This window comes from Pan paniscus, chromosome 10 (assembly GCF_029289425.2).
Source record: "Pan paniscus chromosome 10, NHGRI_mPanPan1-v2.0_pri, whole genome shotgun sequence".
Lineage (NCBI taxonomy): Eukaryota > Metazoa > Chordata > Mammalia > Primates > Hominidae > Pan > Pan paniscus.
Genome location: NC_073259.2, coordinates 126,079,316 through 126,101,472, shown reverse-complemented (window position 1 = coordinate 126,101,472; position 22,157 = coordinate 126,079,316). Strand labels below are relative to the sequence as shown.

Here is a 22,157-nt window from a genome sequence, read left to right as displayed (position 1 = left end):
GGCGTGCACCACCATGCCTGGCTAATTTTTGTATTTTCAGTAGAGATGGGGTTTTGCCATGTTGACCAGGCTGGTCTTGAACTCCTGGCCTCATGTGATCCACCCACCTCAGCCACCCAAAGTGCTGAGATTACAGGCATAAGCCATCGTGCCTGGCCGCTGACCTTTATTTTTAAGTGGAATAAGATAGCACTTGGCTCAGGTCTTCATCAGCACATACTACTACCCTATTGGCAAACAGGACTCAGAAGCAGACTCAGAAGTCTCTGCACATGCGTTTCAGCAGGGGTCTTCCTAAGGCTGATCTGGTTTATTCTCTCTTATAGTGAGCTCCTTGAGCATGCCCATTGTTTTAAATCCTCAAGAATCCAGACCAGTTACCTTATTTAAACCTACACTACACATTCTGGAAGAGCTGTAGAAAAGGGATAGAGAATCAGCCCTGGCTGCAGGGCCTGCAGATTTGGTGGTGGTACCTTTCCCTCCCTCCGTTTGAGTCCTAAGCACTTTGCTTCTGCCCTAACCAGGCACTTCTTACTTTCCACAGGTCTTTCTATGGAGCATGAGGTCCTACACGTTAATTCGGAAGCTAGAGGGCCATCAAAGCAGTGTTGTCTCTTGTGACTTCTCCCCCGACTCTGCCCTGCTTGTCACGGCTTCTTACGATACCAATGTGATTATGTGGGACCCCTACACCGGCGAAAGGCTGAGGTCACTCCAGTAAGGACTGAATCCCTGCTATGACTTTTTTGTGGGGGGACTGATGAGGAACCTGCCTGGGATTAGACATATCTCTTTTAGAATCTGGGACATGGGAGGGGACAAGCTGGATAAAAAGGCACAGTGGGTCTCTTTTTCTTTTGAGACAGAGTCTCGCTCTGTCACCCAGGCTGGAGTGCAGTGGCGCAATCTTGGATCACTGCAACCTCCACCTCCCGGGTTCAAGCGATTCTGCTGCCTGAGCCTCCCGAGTAGCTAGGACTACAAGCGTGCGCCACCAGGCCTGGCTAATTTTTGTATTTTTAGTAGAGATGGGGTTTCACCATGTTGGCCAGGCTAGTCTCAAACTCCTGACCTCAGGTGATCCACCGCCTCAGTCTCCCAAACTGCTATTATAGGCATGAGCCACTGCGCCTGGCCTGGTTCATTGCTTCTTAGTGATGCCTTGTCAATTAAGCCCTCTCAAGTAGCTTTGAGTGTCTTCCAGTCTCCCGATTCAGGTGGCTGTGTGTACTTCTTCGGAATCAGCATTATGAAGCCTCAATATGACTCTTTATTTCCATTTACTAATAACTGTAGTAACAAGTTCAGAAAGAGCCTCTTATCGAAACTGTACTTTCCAAAATGAGTTTCATGTTCTCACAAACTTGGTCTCCTTTTTCCTTTTGTGTCTGTTGTTTTATGAAGCAAATAATAGGCAGTCCTATAATTATCATGTATCTTAGCCTAAAAAAGACTTGCAGTTTCTACTGTGGCATTAAAGTGAGGGCTGACCTACTTTGCATAAGCAAATTAGCACAAGGAAGTGTTAGTAACCCTTCATCCACAGGACACCTGGAGCCTTCTGAGATACCCTTTTTTTTCCCAGTGTGCAAATCCCAAGCTTTTCCACGAGGGGCACACAATGCATCTCGAGCCCTTTTGTAGCCAGGGCAGTTTGGCTTCCTGCCTAGGGTGATGATGGAGGGTGGAGAGCAGCCATCACTCCAGGCCTGCCATCCTGTTTCTTTCCCAGCCACACCCAGGTTGACCCCGCCATGGATGACAGTGACGTCCACATTAGCTCACTGAGATCTGTGTGCTTCTCTCCGGAAGGCTTGTACCTTGCCACGGTGGCAGATGACAGGTAACGAAGAGAACTCTCTTTACATGGCCTCAGAACAAGTGCTTGCAAGTAATGGCAGCAAGGCCCTCTTGGTCTGGCCCTGGGTCAGCTAATATCCAGATGTTCTCTCTCCCCATCCAGACTCCTCAGGATCTGGGCCCTGGAACTGAAAACTCCCATTGCATTTGCTCCTATGACCAATGGGCTTTGCTGCACATTTTTTCCACATGGTGGAGTCATTGCCACAGGGTATGTATTAGCTGAACAGATGGGTGGTGCTTTCTGCTGAGTATACCATGGAGCTTTTTAAGGAAAGAAACCATCTAGAATTTTCTTGCCTATGAGGAAACCTTTAAGGCAATTCAAGATTATATAAAACTCAAATGATCGATTTTGCTAATAACGGTGTCCCATTTTCTCTGAATATTTAACCTAAATGTAATTAAAGATCTGTAAGTCATGCCACCTAATGGGCCAAGTTCACAAGGGAGAATAAAATTGAGATGATGCATAATATATGGGAAACCATTTAGGGCTAAAAGACCACTTTACAGGTAACATCTATAATTCAGTAGGTGGCACTCTTCCCCCTTATACTTTTGAACTAACTGTGGTCAGATTTAGAAAGGGCTGTGCCAAGAGAGAGCGCTTTGGTATCACAGGTGTCTTGAGTTTTTCTAATCCTATCAGCAGCTTTAATTATTCAGCACCACAACTTGTACATCCATTTCCACAGTCAGGGTTACATTTCACTCTCCGAAGTCTCCTGCTCTTTGCAGTCAAAACAGAAACATGAGTATTCATCCTCATGAAAACATGAACATCCAAGCTCTGTCTTAGCATCGGTTTCTGTTTCATTTCAGGACAAGAGATGGCCACGTCCAGTTCTGGACAGCTCCTAGGGTCCTGTCCTCACTGAAGCACTTATGCCGGAAAGCCCTTCGAAGTTTCCTAACAACTTACCAAGTCCTAGCACTGCCAATCCCCAAGAAAATGAAAGAGTTCCTCACATACAGGACTTTTTAAGCAACACCACATCTTGTGCTTCTTTGTAGCAGGGTAAATCGTCCTGTCAAAGGGAGTTGCTGGAATAATGGGCCAAACATCTGGTCTTGCATGGAAATAATAGCATTTCTTTGGGATTGTGAATAGAATGTAGCAAAACCAGATTCCAGTGTGCTAGTCATGGATCTTTCTCTCCCTGGCATGTGAAAGTCAGTCTTAGAGGAAGAGATTCCACTTGCGCGGCAACAGAGCCTTACGTTAAATCTTCAGTCCAGTTATGAACAGCAAGTGTTGAACTCTTTCTGCTCGTGTTGATTCAAAGTGCAGTTACTGATGTTGTTTTGATTATGCAACTAAGTAGGCCTCCAGAGCCTCTCTAGTGGCAGAGCAGCTCACACTCCCTCTGCTGGGAAGGATGGCTTCTGCCTAGTACCTATCCTTGTGTTTCTGATGCAGTGGTAGCATTGGTTCAAGTTCTCTCCTGCTGTGGTCAGAGTTGCTTCGATGTTGGCCAAGTGCTTTTCTTCTTGGGCTCCCTTCTGACCTGCAGGACAGTTTTCCTGGAGCCATTTGGTATGAGGTATTAATTTAGCTTAACTAAATTACAGGGGACTCGGAGGCCGTGCTCCTGACCGATCCAGACACTATTACTGGCTTTTTTTTTTTTTTTAACAATGGTGTGCATGTGCAGGAAATGACAAATTTGTATGTCAGATTATACAAGGATGTATTCTTAAACCGCATGACTATTCAGATGGCTACTGAGTTATCAGTGGCCATTTATTAGCATCATATTTATTTGTATTTTCTCAACAGATGTTAAGGTACAACTGTGTTTTTCTCGATTATCTAAAAACCATAGTACTTAAATTGAACAGTTGCAAAGATGTCTTAATTGTGTAAAGAATTGGTGTAGTCATGACTTTAGCTGATACTCTTATGTACGAGATCTGTCTCTGCTGTTTAACTTCATTGGATTAATCAGCTGGTTTCAACTCTACTGCAAAACAAAAATAGCTCCTTAAAAGTACTGTTCTCCTTCAGTGGCATGTAGTTATCTAATCAAGACACCTCATTCAAACAAAACCTGCCTTAGGAAAATTTAATATATTTTAAATTATTTTAAAAGAAATACAACATCTTATTCTTTAGCTTTCTTAATCGGTGCTTTATGGAGGCCAGTGTAACGTTACATGACTCGTTGAGAAAGTTGAGGAATTTCCTCTACCACCTTTGTTGCTTGAAGAAAAACATGTCTTTTCAAAATGAGAGGCTTTCATTGAAGAAAAGAAAAAAAAAAACAGTTAAAAGCTTTTGGCTCTCTGTTTCATTTTTTTCCATTAAGAAAAAAAAAAGTCCCCTTTTAAAACAAGCAGGGCTGGGTGTGACGGCACATGCCTGTAATCCCAGCACTTTGGGAGGCTGAGGTGGGAGGACTGCTTGAGCTCAGGAGTTCAAGATCAGCCTGGGCAACAGAGTGAGATAAGACCCAATCTTTATTTAAAAAATAAATAAATAAATAGCCAAAAAAACTTAGTGTGGTGCTGGTGTGCATGGTAGCCCCAGCTACTCAGGGGGCTGAGGATGTGGTGGCATTTACCTGTGGTTCTGTGGTTCCGGCTACTCAGGAGGCTGAGGTGGGAGAACTGCTCGAGCCTGGGACACAGAGGCTGTAGCGAGCCACGATCGTGTCACGGTATTCCAGCCTGGGTGACTGACAGAGCATGATCTTGCCTCAAAAAATAAACACATAAAACAAGTAGTACAGCAGAAGAGCTGGGAATGGATTGGCCAACGTTTACATTTCATGGTTATCTTGAAGTTCCAGGTACAGCAGATGCTGAGCCTCTGGGTGGTTTGAGGCCTGGTTGGCCATCAGATAGTTAGCTTCATACTTTGCCGCTGTCCTTAAGGGGGTGAGTCCTCCATGAACAAAGGGAATAGTGACTTTTTCCATTTGACAGTTTAAGAATTTGACATTTTATAAAGGACAGCATCTAAAGAAAGTTTATTCTGTGATACTAGAGACAGAAGGTTTTCATATAAATGCAAGTTTGACAAAGTCAGCATCTTTCTAGCTGTCTAAGGAAGAGTCACTTGTAACACAGCCAGCCAGGAGGCTGCTTTGTTTTTTATTATAAAGAACACTAACACAAATGCAGCATGATTGCTGTAAAATAAATGTGAAATTTGTACAAAAGTCCCAGTCCTTCCGCAGTTCTAGATTTACAGTCAGGCTCAACCTTACTTGCCCCGCTCCTGCATGAAAACAAGTGCATTTTATACAGCCTCTGCCACCCAGTGGCATAGTTTAAGGCTCTATATTATATTTAAAATTAAGGTTTTTTTCCTATCATACACATCAATTTGGAACCTGCTGGTGACTCTTCTACCACAGAGGGTAAATAAAAAGACCAGTTTTTAAAGTAAGAGGATTCAGCTCATCTTATAAAAGTATAATAGTTTCGGCCAGACGTCCATTAACATCTGTTTAAATTAGATACAGACACAATGCCAAATATTAGAATCATAAATGTAATTTTGGAGATAATGTTTACCTTGAGTAGGAAGACACTTGGACCATATTAAATTTGAAAGTCTTCTGTTCCAGACCAAAATGGGGTAGGCTAATTCCCTGTCATCCAAGCAACTAAAAGGTAAAAACCTTATAACTTTAAAATAAAAAAGGTTATTTTTTTCCCCTATAAAAGACAGGCAGTATGAGTTAATACATTAAAATTATTTTGTACATCCCTGCTCCAAACAACCACAAAAACGGTACTTTTTAAATGCCTGCCCATCCTCTCCTGGAAGGGGGTTTTTCCAAGATTCGGGGTGACTGATTCATCCCACAGCCCCAGGCAGCAGTTTATCCTGGAACTGTCCTCTGTTCTCCCGTCACTGCTGAGCCCTGAGAATTGTGAACGGCCCTCAGAGCACCTAGGCCTCTGCAACAATCAGGTCTCTGGTGACTTGAAATGCAGCAATGAGGGAGCTCAGCTGGATCTTCTCGTTGGTGCCAACAGAAAGCCTGTACCTAACAGAAACCAAACACAGGGTAAGAAAAAAGACACCAAACACAGCTGCCTTTTCTTAAGGGACCAAGAGATCTAGGGCTGAAAATCTGTTGAAGGAGTGGGGATGGGAATTGATAGAACAAATTTGCCCTGGATGGCAATCTTGTATGTGTCCCCCTAACATTTTCTTCTCTGCCCTACACATTGATTTATAAATGTGATGTTTCAAACTTGTAAGGACAGATTCAATTTTAAAAATTATTAGGTATCAGGCCGGGCGCGGTGGTTCACACCTGTAATCCCAGCACTTTGGGAGGCGGGCCAATCACTGGAGGCCAGCCTGGCCAACATGGTGAAACCCCCGTCTCTACAAAACAAACAAACAAAAAACAAAAATTAGCTGGGCATGGTAGTGCATGCCTGTAATCCCAGCTCCTCAGGAGGCTGAGGCAGATGAATCGCTTGAACCTGGGAGGCAGAGGTTGCAGTGAGCCGAGACTGCATCACTGCACTCCAGCCTGGGCGACAGAGTGGGACTCTGTCTCAAAAAAAGAAATAAATTATTAGGTGTCAACAGCGGTGTTCTGAACTTAACTTTGTCCTAACTATACAGATATACAAAATTTATGTAATGAAGGATTATTTCGTCGGCAAAATATGTTAAGAGGGAAAGAACAGAGATTTCCTTCCTCTTAAGCCATTTCATCGGGGAGTTTGGCTGATACATTGGTGGGTCTGTGGTCTAGTCAGTAAAGCAGGACACTGGAGTTCATCTCGCCACCTTCTAAATGCCCAGCCACTGATAGCAAAATCATCATATTCACAATGCAATGAGGAGAGGTGACCTAATTTGTGCCTGTGAAAGCCAATGCCACAAATTAGAGTTGGCCTATGCTGACGTCTATGTTGAACCCAATGCTCTGTCTACTTAAATGATAGCTGCCAGCTTCACTGGGGGCTAATAACAGTGTTTACGGAACCAGGCAAAGCAGAAAATTGAGTTTGTGTTTACTTTTCCCCCCAATATGCTTTAGTATGCCAAAATGCCTTAATAACAGCTGGGTGGTTGAAGCAAAGCAGGCCTCCCAAATAACAAGGGCATTTTCAGAATCAATGTGGGCCGAGCCTGTGAGGTCCAAGGAGAGGCCTTCATCTCAGATATGTAACTGATCTGTACTTGACCTGTGAATTTATCCCCATGTTCTTTAAGCAGCTCACACCCTTCCCCACATTCCATTCAATATCACCAGACTAGATTGTACCGTATGTGAACGATTTAGGAAAAAAAACTGAAACCAAGAAAGTTGAAACAAATAACTCACAACAGGGGAAAAAAGGAGGAAAATAATTAAAACTGGGACAAGAAGTACTCACTCAATGTCTGCCATTTTGGTCAATAAATGTATTCGAACTGAAGATGGAAAGTCAACTGAGGGAAAAACAAAATCAAACGAGTTAGGTCACTCTCTACTGTCAAAAAACCCACAGAGGACAAATGAGTTTCAACATCAAATCCTTAACACTGAACTAGTCCTGAGGCCTCAGCCTGCTCACTAGATACCAGACCTCTAAGAAAGTAGAAACAGTGCTGGTTTCATACTTTTTACCCACTCGATTTTGTGCTTTATAGGGTAGTCAAAAAGGAAAATGAGCAGATACCAAAGTGATCCTAAGAGCACCGAAGATCACACTGCTCTTAGCAGCTGGGTAGCTCTACAAGTTAACTTGAATGCTGAGTTCCCACTTGCTGTTTTTATTTTATATTTTACTTTATTTTGAGACGGGGTCTCACTCTCTTGCCCAGGCTGGAGTGCCATGGCATGGCATGATCATGACTCACTGCAGCCTTGACTTCTTGGGCTTGAGGGATCGTCCACCTCAAGACTCTTGAGTAACTGGGGCTACAGGTGTGCGCCACCTTGCCTGGCTGTTTTGTACTTTTTGTAGAGATGTGGTTTCACCATGTTGCCCAGGCTGGTCTCAAACTCCTGGGCTCAAGTGATCCACCCATTTTGACTTCCCAAAGTGTTGGGATTACAGGCGTCAGCCACTATACCTATCCTGTCCCCATTTAAAAACCAAGCACAAACAACTGATTTTTTAAAGTTGGTTTATGCTCAGCTTCCACAATCAAGGTGCAGAGCTGGGCCTGAGCCAACCATACCTTGGGCAGAAGGCATGGCATGGGCCAGCCAGGAAGAGGCCTGTGAAGGCCTGGGCAGAACCAACATTCATTGACCCGGTTAAGTCTCCATCTAGCAGTTGGCCACTGTGGAAGGAAGAGCTTCTCCGAAAGCCTACACAAGTCACCTGGGGAGCTTAGAGAATACGGATGCCTGGTTGTCCTCCGAGAAGCTGACTTAATTTGTCTGGAGTGCCCCTATCTGCTGCCAAGGTTGAGAACCAATTCTCTGTGTAGAAGGTACAGGCAAGTGTGGAACTTAAGATGTTTTCCTTAAGCCTGCTTTGGTTTACATGGTTTACATATCTTCTCTTTCTTTTCTGGGAATATATATCTAGATAGATAGATAGATAGACAGACTTTTTTTTTTTTTTTTAGAAATCTGAATTAATATATACTACTTACTGCTATAAAATATAAACCCCTAGAGGAAATAAAGTTAGCCTCCAGGAGTTTTCACTTTCCCCAGCAGTTCTAGATATTAAAAGAGGGTTTATGGAACACGTTTTTTGTGTTTTGTGTTTTTTTTTTTTTTTGAGACAAACTCTAGCTCTGTCGCCCAAGCTGGAGTGCAGTGGCAAATCTTGGCTCACTGCAACCTCCACCTCCCAGGTTCAAATGATTCTCCCACCTCAGCCTCCCACATAGCTGGGATTACAGGCGTGCGCCACCATGCCAGGCTAATTTTTTGTATTTTTAGTAGAGACGGGGTTTCACCATGTTGCCCAGGCTGGTCTTCAACTCCTGACCTCAAGTGATCTGCCTGCTTTGGCCTCCCAAAGTGCTAGGATTACAGGCTTGAGCCACCGTACCCAGCTCTGGAACAAAATTTTAAACAGTGGCAAGACAGAACTGCTAACAAGAAGGGTCTGATTTACAATTCATTAGTTTCTTTGCTTCAAGAATGAAGCCTCCTGTCCTAACCATCCTTAACCCCAAAGCAGGCTACCTTCTCCACAGCTTCTCAGCTGGGGTATAATGTAAGTTACCTCTATGCACAAACAAGTGTATCTCTGTCAGGATATCATGCAGTGCCAACCCCTTCAGAGTTTTCAATTCTGTAATATCTAGAGGAGCAGTTAAGGCAAAGGGAACAAGTTCCAGAACAAACATACTGCAGAGAATTTTGAATCCAAACCCGGGCAAGAGACTTTAAAGTAGGGCTTTTAATCCCAACACAACTGTTTCTCTTTCAACTTGAAGCTGCACGTGTTGGACTCCAATTCTTTATTTTTCTTTGTTTCATCTTCAGTAACGGCTTTCTGAAAGATAGAGTTGTAACTCCTTCTAGTAGAGAATAAAGCCAACTGCATTTTCTTTTTCTTTCTTTCTTTTTTTTTTTTTAAGATGGAGTCTCCCTCTGTCACCCAGGCTAGAGTACAGTGGCATGACCTCGGCTCACTGCAACCTCTGCCTCCCAGGTTCAAGCAATTCTCATGCCTCGGCCTCCCGAGTAGCTGGAACTACAGGCACCCACCACCACGCCCAGCTAATTTTTGTATTTTTAGTAGAGACGGGGTTTCGCCATGTTGGCCAGGCTCGTCTTGAACTCCTGACCTCAAGTGATCTCCCCGCCTCAGCCTCCAAAAGTGCTGGGATTACAGGCATGAGCCACCACACCCAGCCCCAAATGCATTTCCAAAAAGGCTTCGTGTCACCATTCCTAGCCTTTCATTTCACAGCACAAGAGCTATCACTATCATGACCACTTGAAAATTCCTGCATCTTCAATGCCAAGGCCTAAGCTTTTCTCCCATCTGTGAGTGAAGCTGCTTCAAGCCTTACCCTGACTTGAAGGTCAGAGCCCTCCAAGAAGAACTCTGGAGTGCTAAAGACAAGTACCCACTCCACCTACAGACATCTCACTCCCACAACAAGCTGACCAGAGTCGCCTGCAGCCAGTCATCCTTTGCCAGCAAGGTGTGGGTGCTGGCTGCAACCTGAACTCCTGGGGCCACCTTCAGGTCTCGGTGGCCAGGAGGTCATGAGAAAGGATACTTCTGTAGGCTGTGGTGAAATCTTGATTCAACATCCAGTCCAGGATGTTGGCAATGTCTGACTTGAGCGGGTGCCCGGTGCAGGTGTAGACAGTCTCCTCTGTCACCTTCCCAAAGGCCATATTGGTGCTCTGTGCAGACAGAGGGGGAAAGGGGAGATCACAGTGGCTGTCACAGCCGCCACCAAGCTGCAGGGAGCCAAGAAGAAATTGCCAAGGCAGCAATGCAGGTGAGCAGCAAAGTTCTATGGGCACAAGGCAGTGGGAACCCACATATTCAATACCGGAAGAGTCACCTCATCAGAGGATGCCACAGCCTGTTGGCTATTCCAGTGCCAAATCCTTCCCTCCCTTTGCCTTCTTTGCAACAAATGATTCTTTTTGTTTTTAAAACATTTTCTTTTGCTCTCTCTTTGTTTTTTGAGACAGGGTCTTGCTCTGTTGCTCAGGCTGAAGTGCAGTGGCATGATCATGGCTCACTGTAGCCTCGACCTCCTAGGCTCAAGTCACCCTCTTGCCTCAGCCTCCTGAGTAGATGGGACTACAGGTGTGCACCGCCACACCTGGCTCATGATTTTTTAGTGGAGACAGAGTCTCACTATGTTGCCCAGGCTGGTCTCCAGCTCCTGGGCTCAGGCAATCCACCTCCCTCGGCATCCCTAAGTGCTGGGATTACAGGCGTGAGCCACCATACCTGGCCTGCAACAAGTGATTTTTTCAATTAATCAAAATACAAAGTGAGGAGGGGGAATCCTGCAGGTTATGAGACCAAGGTCTTACCAGCTGTAGATTTCAAAATTTACAGATTGATCATGCCTTTGCTTAGGTCTTTCTTCAAAAACTATTACAAAACAATGACTCAGGATTTGCTGGGACCAGGCTGGGCATGGTGGCTCATGCCTGTAATCCCAGCACTTTAGGAAGCTGAGGCAGATGGATCATTTGAGGTCAGGAGTTCGAGACCAGCCTAACCAACATGGCGAAACCCCATCTCTACTAAAAATACAAAAATTAGTAGGGCGTGGTAGCGGGCACCTGTAATCCCAGCTGCTCAGGAGGCAGGAGATTCGCTTGAACCCAGGAGGCGGAGGTTGCAGTGAGCTGAGATTGTGTTGCTGCACTCCAGCCTGAGCGACAGAGCAAGACTCTGTCTCAAAAAAAAAAAAAAAAAAGGATTTGCTTGAGACCATACCTGCAAAATGTTCAGAGCCCTGCGCATGTCTCCGCTGGAAAGAGTGACTAGTGCTTTCATTCCATCTTCACTTATATCAACTCTGAAAGAAATAAGCAAAAGGGATTTATGAGGCCCCCTGAGAGCACCAGCATTCACCAAAGGAACAAGATGGCCTGGAATGATTAAGGCTTTAAAGGGATGAAGGAAGGAGAGGAACAGAGTTAATAATCTCCTGATCTATATGATCTAGAATTCACTCTGGTTTTTAGGGACCTGGGCTTCACATTAGTAGTCACAGCCAACCAAAATCGAGAACAGCCTGTATTTAGGAACAAGCATTCTCCCATGGAGCCAGTCGCCTTGAATTCTGCTCTCTGGGGAGGACAGAGGCCTGGCACAAGCCATGATCACACAGCTGAAACTCCTTCACAACAAGCAGCTGCTCAGGTCGGCTACTTGCTTGGCATCTGACTACACAGAATGTGATGTCTTAGAACCTTCCCTTCTAGTCTAAAAAGGCTGGAAGCATCTTTGCAGAAGGGACTCAGCAGCCTGCAGTTTCCAATGACAAAGAAGAGTAGGAGGAAATTGGGACAGCTTCCAGGGGAGGAGGATGGAATCAAGAAAAATGAAGTACCAAATGACTTTTATGAGGAATGGCCTTGAGACGGCAGAGAAAATGATAGCAGTGGACGGTCCCCAGTGCCTCCCCTGTGCTAGGCACTCTGCAAAGTCGTTTTCCAACATTCCTCTCCTCTACATACGAACCAGCCAGTCATCCCACAAGCCTGTTTCTACTACACTCCATCCCCAAAGGCCCACAAAATACTCACTTCTCTTCTTCCACGACATGTTCCAGGCGGGGAACCATGAGTTCAGGAGTCAGGGGACCGAACCGAAACCTCGTGCAGCGGGACTGCAAGGCAGGGATGATCTTTGACAGATAGTTACAGATGAGGCAGAATCTGGTATTTTCTGTGAATTTCTCAATTACTAGTAAGAGAAAATAAAACCACTTCATGTCAAAGTCCATTCTGATTTTTCAGAGAGCCCAGAAAACTTGAATTTTTCTGTGGTCACAAGGGTATAGGAAAAGATTCAATACTGCAAACAAGTGAGGATGTTGGCCGGGCATAGTGGCTTAGTGGCTCACGTCTGTAATCCCAGCACTTTGGGTGGCTGAGGCGGGAGGATCACTTGAGGTCAGGACGTTTGGCCAACACGGCAAAACCTCTACTGAAAATACAAAATTTAGCCAGGTGTGGTGGCACATGCCTGTAATCCCAGCTACTTGGGAGGCTGAGGCAGGAGAATTGCTTGAATCCGGGAGGTGGAGGTTGCAGTGACCCAAAATCATTCCACTGCACTCCAGCGTGGGCAACAGAGTGAGACTCTGTCTCAAAAAAGAAAGAATGTAAACAAGTGAGGCTGCAGCCTATGACAGGGCAGCGCTGGCCTGTTCAGATCAGAGATTAGCCACTCCTCTTTTTTTTTTGAAACAGTCTCGCTCTGTTGCCCAGGCTGGAATGCAATGGCACGATCTCGGCTCACTGTAACCTCTGCCTCCCAGATTAAAGCGATTCTCCTGCCTCAGCCTCCCGAGTAGCTGGGACTACAGACACGTGCCACCACGCCCAGCTAATTTTTTATATTTTTAGTAGAGACGGGGTTTCACCATGTTAGCCAGGATGGTCTCGATCTCCTGACCTCATGATTCGCCCGCCTTGGCCTCCCAAAGTGCTGGGATTACAGGCATGAGCCACTGTGCCAGGCCAATTTTTGTATTTTTAGTAGAGATGGGGTTTCATCAGTTAGCCAGGCTGGTCTCGAACTCTTGACCTCAGGTGATCTGCCTGCCTCAGCCTCCCAAAGAACTGGGATTACAGGTGTGAGCCACTGCGCCCTGCCTAGCCACCCCTCTTTGACAAACTGGTAAACATGCCTCCGTGGGATTTTACAAAATGCTTCCTTTTTACCATTTGCCATGATTCTGGCACTTTTGCCATGTAACCCCATTAAGATTATGAGACCTCTTCTTGTCCTTTTACATAAAATTATATTTGGCAGGTTGATGATTCTTCACCTTCTATGGGCAGGGAGGGGGGCGGCTTTTTGCAGACTTTTCCATGGAGACTGTCTGGAGGCCTTAGAGCACTCAAGGGAGCAATAACCCGAACAAAGAGTTGCTTATGACACCAGTTCCATTCTGTAGGTACCCAATGTTCTCACATGGGGATCTGCCCAGAATGACAGTCACTCGGCAGAACAAGATGCCGAAGAAAGGCTGCCAAGCTTCTAGGACCAGAAGATATTCTCGCTGTCCTCCTCCTCCTCCTCCTCCTCCCCAACCTCTCCTCCTCCACCTCCCCCTACCCTCCTCCTCCGCCTTCTCCTCCCCCTCCTCCTCCTCACCCCCTCCTCCTCCCCCTTCCCCCATCCTTCTCTTAACATGTGCTGCCATCTACTCCCTCCCCACAAACTCCTAAAGATCGTTCTTCTCTCAAAGCTGATTCACTTGGAATCTTAATGAGAGATGACAAGTGTCCTTTAAGAGAAAAGAACTGCACTAGGCCCCTGAAGACAGACAAATCGCAGGGTGCTGTCCCTCCCCCTGCCAAATCATTCACTTGGCAAGCAGTGAAGTAATATCAGCTCTCTGGGCACCTCAACTTCAGATATGCTTTTCCTAGCCATTGTGGTTCAAAGGGTACCATTAGTAGAAAGGAAAGGGTACTATTAGCAGAAAGGACTATCTGATAGCTTAAGGATGAAAGATTTTCCACACCCCATCCCACGGAAAGATATGAATTCCCAACTCTGAAATTGAACCCAGTGTCAAAGGAGGTTGAACACCAGTGACTGGCCAGACTTAAAAGTCCCCGCAGGGCTTAGTCCCTAGGCTGCTGAAGGGGAAGTCCCGCTACAGAGGTATCTAGCCTGTATCATTAGATGGGAGACACAGAGAAAGGCATAGAGATTTCTCTGGGCCAGAAGATGAAAACTGAAAACAAGCCAAGCCATATCTCACATCCTAATTCTCCTGTAATCCCAGCACTTTGGGAAGCTTAAAGTTCCTAATTCTCCTGTAATCCCAGCACTTTGGGAAGCCGAGGCGGGCGGATCACCCGAGGTCAGGAGGTCGAGACCAGCCTGGCCAACATGGTGAAACCCCATCTCTACTAAAAATATAAAAATCAGCCAGGTGTGGTGGTGCATGCCTGTAATCCCAGCTACTCAAGAGGCTGAGGTCAGAGAATCGCTTGAACCCAGGAGGCAGAGGCTGCAGTGAGCCAAGATTGCGCCACTGCACTCCAACCTGGGTGACAGAGCAAGACTCTGACTCAAAAAAAAAAACAAAACTCCCCCCCCAAAAAAACAATAACAACAGCAACAAACACAAAGTTCCTAATTCTCCTTCCAGTGTGCACGCCAGCCCAAACGCTCCACAGTGCCTCTGCTTACCTCTTCTCAAGGCATTCTGGGCGTCCTGAGTCATGGCGTCTGCTTCATCCAAGATCACTAGCTTAAAGCCTTTCCTAGAAAAACAAATGGTGCCGTCTAAAGATTTCTTCAATCTCACCTCAACATCTGGGCTCAAACCTATATCTTCCCATTGTGCCATCGGGCCCTGTCTCAGAAAGACAATTTCTTCTAGAACTTTGGCCAAGGCAGACATCTTTGGTCACTCAGAGAGGAAATGCCGCATCACTCCTTCAACCCTTGGTGGGAATGGAGGAGACTTCTCTACTTCTGTGCGCTGTGTCCTCTGGCATCTTCACTTTCCTCCACATGGCACCCTACCATGCTACTGCTTTTCCCGTCTCCCTCACTCACGCCTGAGTCCCTCACCCTTTTGCTTTTTTTGAGACTAAGTTTTTGCTCTGTTGCCCAGGCTGGAGTGCAGTGCCGCGATCTTGGCTCACTGCAACCTCTGCCTCCCGGGTTCAAGCGATTCTCCTGCCTCAGCCTCCTGAGTGGCTGGGATTACAGGCGCCCACCACCATGCCCAGATAATTTTTGTATTTTTAGTAGAGACGAGGTTTCACTATGTTGGCCATGCTGGTCTTGAACCCTTGATCTCAGGTGATCCACCTGCCTAGGCCTCCCAAAGGGCTATGATTACAGGTGTGAGCCACTGCGCCCGGCCCTCACCCTTTTTCTTTCTTTCTTTCTTTTTTTTTTTAGCCACCATCCTAGTTGTCCTTCCTGATCTCAATTTATTTTTAAATTCAAACTAGCTCATCCAGTCTTAGGGCAATCTAACCAGTTCTCAGGAACTAAAAATGAAGTTAATGCTCCCTAAAGAACTTGGTAATACAGGCTGGGCTCACGTCTGTAATCCCAGCAGTTTGGGAGGCTGCGGCGGGCAGATTGCTTGAGCTCAGGAGTTCGAGACCAGCCTAGGCAACATGGCAAAACCCCACGTCTACTAAAAAATACAAAAATTAGTTGGGCGTGATGGCTCACGACTGTAGTCCCAGCTACTTAGGAGGCTGAGGCTGGAAGATCGCTTGAACTCAGGAGGTGGAGGTTGCAGTGAGCCGAGATCATGCTACTGCACTCCAGCCTGTACGATACAGGGCGACCCTGTCTCCAAAAAAAAAGAAAAAAAAAAAAAAAACTTGCTAATACAAGTGTAGATAACATTTTATTTTAACAGTTGCATTATAACGCTTCTTACTACCATCCCTCTCGTTTATCTCTTTTCCATGGTTGCTTTGGACAAAGTCACTTTTTTTTTCAACCCATATAAACTGGCTAAGGAGAGGATTAAAAAATTAAGCCATATCATCTTACTAATCAAAATCAAGGGAGCGAAATTACACAAATAATTCTTACTTAAATATTGTCCTTGTGCTAGCAAAGCTCAGGATCGGTCCTCGAACGATGTCTATTCCTCGGTCATCTGAAGCATTCAGCTAAATGTGGAAGACAGAAGCCAAAACAAAAACCATGTTGCTGTGCTATCTGTGAGTTCTTGGTGTTAGTGTATTTCCTCATCAGTCCAGCTCAGCAGGCTAGCTCTCTATGTCTAATGATGGCTAAGAGATCATCATAAAATAAAAAATCAGTTTTACACAAAATTCACTAAATTAATAAAGATGGCTATATTACCCCCACCCTTTGAGGACAATGACTGACATAAATCGGAGAAATAATTAATTGGTATGGTTACACTGAACAGCACCTCTGGTATGAGCAGAATGATACAAATTTCAGCTACCACAATCCTAAGTTACCAAGTTCTTAATAAACTGAAATAAGGACATTAGTAGCAGCAAAGTTCTGAGACCTGCGTCTAAAAAGTAAGTTAAACTTTTCTTGCAATAGACAATACTCAGATTTTTGAATCTAAGTATATTAGTCAAGGTCCCAGCAATATACAGATGGCATACTCAAATGCAGCAATTTGAAGAGAATTAAACAAGATCTTTTTAAAGGTGTGATATAGGAAAACCATGGGGCTATGCAATACCTGTCACCCTTGAGCCTGAAGGGCTTAGTGAAGGGAGTGGCTGTAGGCACCTGGAGAGGGCTGCAGGAAAGGTACCACCTGTGAGATGTACCCTACAGGTAGGCCATGCTGCCAGCCTGTGTCAGCCCCCAGGGAAGGCCCAGGCATCACTCACTTCCTTCCCCCACCCCTGCCAAGGCCCCTATTGGCCAAACCCAACCAGGAGCCAGAGGGTAAGTGAGCTTATAGTCAGTAGAGCTCAGCCTTCCAGGCAGGAATATGGTGGAGAAACGTGGTGAATTGATCTAGAGGGGCCATGGCAGACAGGCAGCAACCAAGTCACCATAAAGTAAGGTTTGGGGAGAAGTTGGCAAGAGCAAAGAAAAAGGTGCCAAACCCTACAACTGCCCTCTAGCTGACCAACGCTAATCCAGACCAAAATGACCATTATAGGAAAAAGGGAATTAAAATATTCAAATTTACTTCTTTCCTAACTGTCCGTGGGGCAACTTACTTTTAAAGTAAAATAAAACCAGCAGAACTGAAATTAAGAGACTGGAGTCCTAAGTTATTTGTAGAGTAAGAACAATCTTATTTACCTCCAAGACCATGGAGCCAAATTCTTTGTCTTTATATAGCTGTTTCGCACAGGCTAGGATGGTAGATGTCTTGCCTGTCCCTGGGGGACCGTAGAGAAGCAAGTGTGGCAGTCGGTCTTCATTGATAAACTTCTGAACTGAGGATCAGGAAGGAAGAAGGGCACCATCAGTCTTTGGGAGCTGCCTCATTCACCCTGGGCTCCTGAGTTGGGCTGAAAGCTCTTCAACCCAATTCAATGTCCAAATCAGAGGCAGATACAACTTGATGTAGGGGCCTCATATCTGCTTTCGTGGAACAACTGGAATTCACTCAATAGCGCAGCCAGTCAACAAGTATTTATTGAGTGCCTACTGTGTTACAGGCACCTTTCTGGGTGCTGGCAACATCTGTGAACTTAAATGATTCTCCGTAATGCTATTTTTACTCCACTGTGTTGCAATTTTATGCTCATGTTTGTGACTTACCCACTGGACTGTAGCGACCTGAAGAAAATGAATGAATGATCTTAAAGCCACATTCTACAAAGCGCAATCAGATTCTTTGAAGTTATTACTTAGGAGAGACAACATCGCCAAGAAATTTATACAAGTCCCTCAACCAGGACAAGAGCAACTGACACATGGATACTTACTGGTACTCAGAATGTCCTGATGAGAAATGAGATCATTCAGGGTCTGTGGCCGGTATTTTTCAACCCTGAAATACAATTTAGTATGTATTATGACATATATAAATGCAAGAATATTTTATGTGCAAAAGAATCCTTGCAGGTCAGGCACAGTGGCTCATGCCTGTAATCCCAGCACTTTGGGAGGCCAAGGTGGGTGGATCATTTGGGGTCAGGAGTTCAAGACCAACCAGCCCGGCCAACATGGCAAAACCCTGTCTCTATGGGTACCTCCTAGGGTCTTTGTAAGGATAGAACAACTAACAGGGTGTCTGCTAACCCGATAATATGCCATTCAATAAAAAATACCAAAAAATACAAAAATTAGCTGGGCATGGTGGCATACCCCTGTAGCCCCAGCTACCCCGAAGGCTGGGGTGGGAGAATTGCTTGAACCCGAGAGGCGGAGGTTGCAGTGAACCGAGATTGCACCACTGCACTCCAGCACTCCAGCCTGGGTGACAGAGTGAGACCTTGTCTTAAAAAAAAAACCAGAATCCTTTCATATCCTAATTTAAAAAGGAAGAATAAGAAAGGACTTTAAGTTTGAACAGAGCAGTGGTTCTCAACCACAGGTGATTTTGTCTTCCTAGGAACATCTAGTGATATCTAGAAACATATTTAGTTGTCACAGGTGGGCAGAGGGTCCTTTGGCACTCAGTGTGTAGTCTCTAGGAATGCTGTTAAACATGCTGCAGTGCACAGGACAGCTCCCCTAAACCCACCCAGAGTATCTGGCCCAAAATGTCAATAGTGCTGAGGTTGAAAACTCTGTTCTAACTTCATCTTTCCAGCTGTTTGCCTATAATCTCAACCTGATGGGCACCTACTATTGCAAAGTGCATTTGAAACTGAACTCCTACCCAAATAGACTTCAACAGAAGAATGGATAGGTAAAATCTCTTCTGTCCATACAATGGAATATGATTCAGCCATAACAAGAAATTAACTACTGATACAAGCAGCAACACGCATGAACCTTGAAAACATGATGCTGAGTGAAAGAAACCAGACACAAAAGGCCACATAGTGTAGGATTCCACTTACATGAAATGTCCAGAATAGGCAAATCCATAGATAGAAAGCAGATTAGTGGTTGCCAGGGGCTAGAGGAAGGGGAGAATGGGGAGTAACTGTCAATGGGTACAGGATTTCCATTTGGGGTGATGAAATTTTGGAACTAGATAGCGGGAAGACTCCACAACAGTACACTGCATTCTGAATGTATTTAATGCCACTGAACTGTACATTTTAAAATGGTTACAGGATGGGCTTGGTAGCTCGCCTCTAAAAGTCCCAGTTCTTCGGAGGCTGAGGCAGGAGAATGGCTTGAACCCCAATGTTTGAGGTTACACTGAGCTGTGATCACACCACTGCGCTCCAGCCTGGGCGACAGAGCGAGACCCTGTCTCTAAAAAAATAAATATGTAAATACATAAAATAGTTACAACTGTCAATCTTCTGGGTTTTTTTTAACCACAGTAAAGACAAATTGAACTAGTTACTAGACAATGACAACTTGCAGCTTTTCGAAGCCAAGTCAAATTGCTTCAAAGTCTTGGAAGCATTGCGAGAACATAGCTGTTTAAGTAGGATGGTTAAGAGTACAAGCTCTGAATTCAGACTTCCTAGATTCACCTCCAAGCCAATTTTCTCCCTTGGACCATAGGGAAGTCATTACATCTTTCTAAAATGCAGTTTCCTCCTGTGTAAAATTTGAAGCGGTGCCTACCTCCTACGGTCTTTGTAAGGATCGAACATCTAACAGGGCGTCTGCTAATCTAATAATATGCCATTCAATAAAAGTTGACCAGGGAGCGTTATTACTAGTTTAAAATGTGACCAATAGTCGCATCGCAGGTTTTGAAGAGTGGGAAGAGGGCATTTTGGCATGGAGCCCATTGCAGGTGTCAGGAGACGCGGGATCGAACCCCTGTGCTGTCACCAGGTGCGAAAGCCGCCTTCTTCTTCGGCAAATGGAGCTGGGGGTGAAAGGGTGAGAACTGGCAAAAGTCCTAAACAGAACGGACGAGTCTGGGTAGCTGGGGGGTGTCGGGGGAAACCTCTGCAGCTCGGTCCCGGCTGCAGGCCTGGGGACGACGGGAAGAGGTCGGGTTGGGGTCCGGTCACCTGCCACCCCAGCCACCTCCTCCCCGCGCGGCCGCCTGGCCCCCTCTGCCCACCGCCGCCGCTCGGCCTCCTCCTACCAGGGCAGGTTCCTGATCTTGGTCGCCGCGGGCTGCTCCTGCTGCTTGAGTGCTGAGGTCTCCATGGCGGGGAGACGAAGGTGACCAGATCCGCTGAGATCGTCGCGTCACCCAAGCGCCTGCACAGTGACCAGCCGCGACCTGACCCTGAGACCCTGGCACTTACAGTTCGCGCGCAAAAGCAACTCTCGCGAGACGCGGCCACCAGTTTCCGACTTCCTCCCTCGGTCCCGCCCCCTCGCGTTGCTAGGGCGTCGGTTGCTAGGTTACCGGAGGCGCGGGCCGCCAGCCTCCCTCCAAGCTCCGCCCCTCCAGCCTGCTCTGAACTCTCAGATACCCAGGCGCTTCCAGAGCAGGGCAGCGGGAGAGGCAGGGCCCCCTGCAGCCCCAGTCATCATTACATATTAAGATCTCAAGGCTAAAGCCAATTCCTGCCATCGCCAAGCTTCAAACACTTAAATTCAAAGGAACAAAAGCTGCCGGGGCTCAAAAAAAAAAAAAAAAAAAAATCTAAGAAAAAAAACAACCCCGAGTAAAACGGCTGGGTCTTGAATATAGATGCCTTTGCGAAAGAAGGCTTGAGATACCTCTCGGCCCCCAAGCTGGGAGGTGAATATTTGGAAATGAAAACAACCCCAAACAAACACAACTGCAACCTACCTATCTCCGGAATCCGTGCCCCTCGCCCAAAAAATTTAGGGAACCAACCTCCAGAAAACGACTCCAGAGAAAAACAAACAGAAACTTCCAGTTGGGTTAATCTGTGTCGCTGGAAGGGTCTAGTTCATGAACACAGAGGACAGGGTCCTTGTGATCTGAGATACTGAGGAGAATCGATATCAACATTTTAGGTTTTTTTCCTGAGGCGAGGAGAATTCTAGATCACTTTTATTTTCTTCTTTTTTGTTGGTCTGTATTTTCTTTTCTTTTTTTTGGTGTCTTGCTCTGTCACCCAGGCTGGAGTGCAGTGGCGCTATCTCGGCTCACTGCAACCTCTGCCTCCCGGGTTCAAGCGATTCTCTGCCTCAACCTCCGGAGAAGCTGGGACTACAGGCGCGCGCCACCACGCCTGCCTAATTTTTGTATTTTTAGTAGAGATGGGATTTTGCCATGTTGGATAGGCCGGTCTCGAACTCCTGACCTCAAGTGATCCACCCGCCTCAGCCTCCCAAAGTGCTAGGATTACAGGCGTGAGCCACCGCGCCTGGCCTGGTCTGTATTTTCCAGCAATGAGCATGCAAAGCATCCATATTGAAGTCTTTTCTTTTTTTTTTTTCTTTTAACATGATGAGGAAGACAAAAATCCTGGGAGGATTTCTGAGGCTGGCCTGGGGTCAGCAGTGTTCTGATTAGGAGGTAGCAATACTCTTTGCATAGGATTACATCACTGTCACCTGCTTCAGGAACACAGCAGAGGGACAGTGGCAAGTATGTGATGGCAGTTATGGCTTCACCCTAGCCCCTGCCTGGGGACCCCGAAGAAGGGGATCAGCTAGGGCTTGTGATGTGACAGTGCCCCTACTCTGCTTGCTCCCAGGAAACTTTAACACTGGGGGCTTAGATCATTAGCATGCCATTTTAAAACTTTTCTTTCTTTCTTTTAAGATAAAACTGGTTTTATTCATTTTTATCTCCAGGAAGGGAATCATAAATGATTAACAAGTTTTTCTTAAATACTAAGGCTAAAAATCAGCACAAGTTTACAATTAATTTGCTGACACATGCTGAGGTGAGATATAGATGCCTCTGAATTAAAGTTATAGAAACACATTAAATATTTGTCATGTATTGCCAAATTCTGGGGTCTTTGAACACTCCTGGGGTTTTGTTCTGTTTCATTTTTGAGAGAAGGTCTCACTATGTCACCCAGGCTGGAGTGCAGTGGCACAATCACGGCTCACTACACTCTCTAACTCCCCGGCTCAAGTGATCTGCCTGCCTTGGGCCTCTTAAAGTGCTGGGATTATTGGCATGAGCCACTACACCCAGCCCACTTCTGTTTTTTAAAAGGCATAAAATACAAGTGATG

General features: G+C 45.8%; 2 protein-coding genes across 4 annotated transcripts in view; one reads left to right on the top strand and one right to left on the bottom strand.

Annotated features, from left to right (window-relative positions):
- Nucleotides 1–4,143, top strand: part of WSB2 (WD repeat and SOCS box containing 2) — a 28,249-nt gene extending 24,106 nt beyond the window's left edge. For both annotated transcript variants that reach the window (XM_034934612.4, XM_034934611.3), the window contains 4 exons: nucleotides 548–720; nucleotides 1,736–1,846; nucleotides 1,967–2,074; nucleotides 2,689–4,143. In XM_034934612.4, coding sequence (XP_034790503.1) covers nucleotides 548–720; nucleotides 1,736–1,846; nucleotides 1,967–2,074; nucleotides 2,689–2,851 — 555 coding nt within the window. In that variant the 3' untranslated portion in view covers nucleotides 2,852–4,143. The remainder of the gene's footprint in view (nucleotides 1–547; nucleotides 721–1,735; nucleotides 1,847–1,966; nucleotides 2,075–2,688) is intronic.
- A 666-nt stretch (nucleotides 4,144–4,809) lies between these two features.
- On the bottom strand, nucleotides 4,810–20,875 carry RFC5 (replication factor C subunit 5). 2 transcript variants are annotated; one of them, XM_034934613.3, is made up of 11 exons: nucleotides 20,129–20,875; nucleotides 17,886–17,950; nucleotides 17,254–17,390; nucleotides 16,039–16,118; nucleotides 14,662–14,735; nucleotides 12,033–12,192; nucleotides 11,218–11,299; nucleotides 10,028–10,157; nucleotides 9,019–9,096; nucleotides 7,222–7,276; nucleotides 4,810–5,867 (listed from the first exon to the last, which is right to left on the bottom strand). In XM_034934613.3, the coding sequence occupies exons 1-11, from the start codon at nucleotides 20,191–20,193 to the stop codon at nucleotides 5,771–5,773; spliced, it is 1,023 nt and encodes a 340-aa protein (XP_034790504.1). In that variant the 5' UTR covers nucleotides 20,194–20,875; the 3' UTR covers nucleotides 4,810–5,770. The 2 variants fall into 2 exon arrangements, with proteins under 2 accessions (XP_034790504.1, XP_034790505.1); XM_034934614.3 differs by lacking the exon at nucleotides 20,129–20,875 and adding an exon at nucleotides 18,969–19,879.
- Between the last annotated feature and the right edge of the window lie 1,282 nt (nucleotides 20,876–22,157).

What these genes read in the sequence shown, in the direction of transcription:
- RFC5 (XM_034934613.3), bottom strand. Translation starts at nt 20,193, where the DNA reads ATGGAGACCTCAGCACTCAAGCAGCAGGAGCAGCCCGCGGCGACCAAG. An exon ending in CCAGAATGCCTTGAGAAGAG is followed by an intron (nt 12,193 to 14,661) that starts GTAAGCAGAGGC and finishes TTCTCTTACTAG; the next exon opens with TAATTGAGAAATTCACAGAA. An exon ending in ACACTTGTTTGTGCATAGAG is followed by an intron (nt 7,277 to 9,018) that starts GTAACTTACATT and finishes TTTTTCCCTCAG; the next exon opens with TTGACTTTCCATCTTCAGTT.